Source organism: Phanerochaete carnosa (assembly GCF_000300595.1).
Source record: "Phanerochaete carnosa HHB-10118-sp unplaced genomic scaffold PHACAscaffold_80, whole genome shotgun sequence".
Lineage (NCBI taxonomy): Eukaryota > Fungi > Basidiomycota > Agaricomycetes > Polyporales > Phanerochaetaceae > Phanerochaete > Phanerochaete carnosa.
The window spans coordinates 1-5,179 of NW_006767707.1; the positions used below are offsets into that span (position 1 = coordinate 1).

The 5,179-nt window shown below is 51.4% G+C and overlaps 1 protein-coding gene across 1 annotated transcript; it reads left to right on the top strand.

Annotated features, from left to right (window-relative positions):
• Positions 1-43: 43 nt before the first annotated feature.
• On the top strand, positions 44-788 carry PHACADRAFT_202005 (uncharacterized protein; the record flags this gene model as incomplete). Its single annotated transcript, XM_007402278.1, has 3 exons — positions 44-251; positions 304-550; positions 611-788. 3 exons carry the CDS (start codon positions 44-46, stop codon positions 786-788), a joined length of 633 nt encoding a protein of 210 aa, XP_007402340.1.
• Positions 789-5,179: the final 4,391 nt, after the last annotated feature.

The following is a 5,179-nucleotide window of genomic DNA, read 5'->3' on the forward strand; positions in this document are numbered from 1 at the left end:
CGAGGCGCGCAGCGTGCGGAACCTCACGCGTATCATACTCATCATGAATGTTGCGGCCGTGCATACGACTTCGCAGAGCTTTACACATTTGTTGTATCTGATCGCAGCAAACCCCGCTTGGGCGGCCACGCTCCGTGAGGAGATCGAGCAGGTCATCGAGCAGTATGGCTACGACAAAGAGTCACTCGATCGCATGCGCAGGCTCGACAGCTTCATTCAGGAGTCCCTCCGCTTCAACGGTCTTGGTGTGTGTAAGTAGTCGTTTTGCTTGCTTGAACTTGTCTCTGCTTACAAGATGTACAGTGGCCTCGACGAAGCTCGCATTGCAGGATTTTGCGCTGTCCGACGGAACTATCCTCCCCAAGGGCACATTCGTCGCCGCACCGCTCCGCGCAATGCATCACGACGATGGGAACTACGCGGATGCGGGCACCTTCCAGCCTTGGCGCTTCTATCGCGAAGTAGACGAGTGTGGCGGTGAGGCGAACGCCCAGTCGATGACCACCACCACAACGACGTACCTGAGTTTTGGACACGGCAAGACTGCCTGGTATGTCCAGCCAATTTACATTTTTCTGCAGACATAGATCCTGATCCGGATTCGGTGCAGCCCTGGACGCTTCTTCGCCGCCCTCGAGTTGAAGATGATTACGGCGAACCTGCTGCTGAACTATGACGTCAAGCTCGAAGGTGACAGCACCGAGATCCCACCCGTCTCGTGGTATATCGCCTCCCGTGTGCCAAATATGAAAGCCAATGTGCTCTTCAGGCGCAGGCAAAAGGATTGAGCATGGACGCTGCTAGGGCTATATATTCTTTGCCACTTTTCTCTGCCGACCATTAACAGTCTGGCTATCGATGAGGACGAGGCGGAGGAGCAGGAGGATACAGTACTACGGACCAGCTCCCAGTGAAAGCGAATGCTGTGATTCCCGTTCAGTAGCCTGGCACAATACACTGTGTTGGGGTACCAAGCGTCGAGCCATGTGGCAACAGAGGACAACTCGCTCCGCTTGTCCTCTCCGAGTCGCGGTTTTCCGAACTTAACAGTAAAAGAGAAACGCTTGGGCGATAACAACAGCGGAACGCGAAACGCGACAAAATCTTCTCAAAACTCGTCGCAAGAAAACTCGAGCTCGAACTCCTACAGGCACCTTGTGCGGGCTGGTCATACACTGAGCTCAGCGCGTCCACTAGGTCCCTCTCCTCCTCACTCAGACGTACCGTCGGGCACGGGCACGTCCGGCGTGTAGTACAACGGTTCGGGACGGCCGCGGTCCTGCGCAACCAGACACAGCGACGAGCGTGGATCTGGATGCTTGTGTCCGCCAGGATGCACTGGAACGCTATCTACTATAGAGGGATTCGCGCCAGGTCATGCCGCGTGTCGTTCGACACCGCCGACGACGACTGCGGAGGCGCGTGAGCATGGAATTCGCGGCATGATGGGGTCGATCGCGTACTACAGTGTACCCTATAATCCATACCTCTAGGACGTCTGTCTCCAGCGTGCGATGCCTCTGCTCGGGGAACTGGCGTTCCATATCCTTCTGCGGCTGCCGATCGTCTACGGAGTTGCGGAGACTTGGACAAGGTCGGGCATCGATTCCTCTTGCTGTGCTTCTTGTCTGCATCATTGCATTCTTTGGTGCCGTCTGTCAAGTTGTGTGTCCAGGAGAGGTCTTATGTTTCCGCCTAAAATTTGGATTCTTTCAGACAGATGAAGGCGAGCCTGAGGAAGTTCGACGGCTAATTAGAAGACAGGAGGGAAGACGGGAGCTTCGACGCGGCGCGAGTGACGTGACAGTCGCGAACCGTCACCGGCACCTCCCATCACTACCGCGAGCGTCACGTTTCTTCAGTTTCTTCCGTATGGCAGAGACCGGTCGAACTTTCGAAACGGGCCCCTCGCCGGTATGCGGGTGCCCTGCTTGGACCAGTGTGTGTTTTGACCACAGATAGTGTCTGGAGTTCGCGATGCGTCCCGATTTTGACGAATGACGACCTGGCGGGAGACAGGCACATTTGTTTCCCGTGCCTGATACTTGATACTCGAGCTCTCCTAGCTGCACGAGTGGAGTTATCCTGAGTAAATACTGCTTATCCTGGCTGTTGTGCAATTTATTCTCACCACCTAGTAGTAGAAACCCTCAGAGATGAAGGCGCAGGATCTACTAGTAAGTCTGTGTCATGAATATTACATAGTCCGGATGGTTCTCCCAGATTCCACAGTATTCTTTTACTTTCTATACACCTCTGTATATTTGTAGTATAATCTAGTTATTGAGTCTGACATGTATATAAGGAGCTCGTACTGCTCAATAACAAGCCAGACTCGAGCTGGTCTTTACTCACCTCCATTCCTCTTGTCTGTCTCCTCAGCCTTGTCGTAGCCCAGTCCAGTTGGATTGTTGGTTGCTGACATTAGCTCGAGTCTCCACCAACTGCCCTACGACGATCCTCGTCACTCTCACACCAACCATCACATATCTCCACACGACGATCCACTCAATACACATCTGACTCTCACCCTAACTCCTAACCCTACCAAATTCTACCGCATCAAGACCCAGACCCCTGGAACCCTTCTCTGTGCACTTGCACAACTTTTACCATATCACATCCCCGAAGTCACCTCTGTAATCACTAGCCCTTAGGTGGCTAGACAGAGCTCCATCCTATTAGAATCGTACTTTGCCCTACCATAGGCAGAGTTAAACGCTTTGCGCAGTGCAAGTGGATATTCCTGAGTACGACGTGGCAACCGGCTGAGGCTGGGCATCGGAAAAGAGATAGCAGTTAGATCGGTGATCCCTGTCAGGGCGTCAGACTGGAGAGACATAATCGCTCTTTGGGCTGCTATACTATTCCTAGAACTGTATTAAGATAGCATTTTGGTTCTTTTTTCGGAAATTCCTATCTTTGGCAAACTCTACCCCTGATCTGGTTGTTACAACACGATTAGTCCCAGGGTTTGCTGCAACCAGCCCCACGGACCCAACACCCTATGACCACGCTTTCTTGTGATTGTAGAGGACATACACATTGAGAACTAGAAGGGAGATCCATCTACATACGCGGCGATAACGTACGGTACTGTGCGCAACAACCGTGCCCACACTCTCTGGACAATAGCAGTCGTTGTCCTCGGTGCAGAGAAGGATTACGTGGAGAACTGCTACAAAGAGTTCCCACAGGAGGACCCTCAGAATCCCTCGCAGTCTCGCAACCCATAGCATCTGGTTCAGAACCCAGAACCAGACGAGACACTCTTGAATCGGTCACTGACCATCTCTGCTCAATCGCCCTCGGAGAATCCAAAGCACCACCAGAGGGCCCACCAAACCCTGTAGAAGAAGCCGTAGAAGATTCTGAAGCCTCAAACCCACCTTCCCAATGTTCTCCCACCCCACCCTCATCTCCATCCGATCCCGGCGCGATGGCCAAGAATCAAGACAGTGGTGCGTTCCTAAATGGAAGCGCGATGAAACCCGACTCCTTTGACAGCACGAAATCCAAGTACATCACTTGAAAGACGCAGATGAAACTGTATGTAGTCACGCAAAGGAAACGGCTACCAGAACAATTTGACAGGGTCCTCATGATCCTGTCTTACATGAAAGGTGGACATGCGGGCGAATACGTCGCCACGTTCATGAAGAAATATGACACGGACGAAAACGCTGTGATACAGACCATGAAGACACTGTGAGAAGACCTAGATAGGCACATCCTAATCGAGAAGCAGGCCAAAGCATATGATCGGCTTCAAGCAATGCAGATGGGAATGCTATCGGCACAAGAGTTTTTCTCGAAATTCGAGTTGTGCGCCTTCCAGGCAAATATTCATGATTTTGAAGCACATTTCCGAGAACTTAAGTTGCTTCTAGAAAAAGCACTCCGGGCTGACATCATTCAGCTTTTGTACAATTCCTCGGAGGAACTCCCAACCACCTACGCGCTCTACAAGTTACGGGTCACGCGCATTGACCTTAACCAGCAACAATACCGCTGAAGAAACCCACAGTCCCAATGACAGGGACAGTTCCAGCCGAGACAACAGCAGGTGCAGAACACACCGCGAGCACAAACTAATGCGCCTGCGCCAGCAGCTTCTACAGCGCCAGTTCAGACACGGCGCGACGGAACCGGTGTCACCTTTGGCGGCAGAGGACAACCGATGGAGTTAGACCAGGCACGACACCAAGGTCTCTGCTTCCGATGTGGCCAACAAGGTCACATATCACAGAATTGCCCTAATCGGCAACAAGCCCAACAAGTACAGGCCGCAGAAATCCCGGCAGTTCCTACTGCCAATACATTTACTCCACTTGCGACACTGAACGAAGCTCCTGCCACGACAGCAGAACCATTTGACTGGAAGACGGCAATTCACGAAGAAATTCGTGTGGCCATGAAGGGTTTTGCAAGCGGTCAGCCAGGTGCGTAGCCGAGTTGACTGAAGAGAATTTCACGAACTATCTGTGTTCTTGGTTTGGAGTTCCCATGTATATACAAAAGAAAGGGGCCTCCGCAGAGCGGCGCGGAGAGGCTCAACCCTCTTGCTTAATTCCCCCCAATAAAAATTATTCTCTACTCCAGAAACACAGACTGAATCTACGCAGTGGCAACGCCACAACTCTTAGACGGCGGCTTGGATCCGCTAGTGGATAATCAACAAAGAAGCCGCAGCGCTTAGATTGTTGACTGAATGGGTACACTCAAAGAAGAGTGTTGACGCCTCAGAAGCCTGTATGAACCAAATCAGGCAAATGAAAGAAGAAGAAGCAATAGACTTTTTGAACGAATTACGAAAGAAGCCTCGATTTATTTGAGGAAGGAAGGGGACACAGATGGACGTCCCAATGATTGTTACTATCCTGGACATACAACAGCGCTTATCAGTCAAAGCGCTATTAGATACAGGATGCACCGGATCATCAATTAATGTGCAGTTTGTCTGCGATAACAACATCGCTACAAAGAAACTGCCATCACTGATCCCTGTCTACAACGCGGACGGCACGCATAATGTCAGCGGCGCTATCACCGATTTTGTTGAGCTAAGGGTAGAAATTCAGGATCATGTTGAACGACTCCCTTTCACTGTTACCAATCTAGGAAAGACCCCGATCTTCCTCGGATATGAGTGGCTCCAGATTCATAATCCATCTATCGA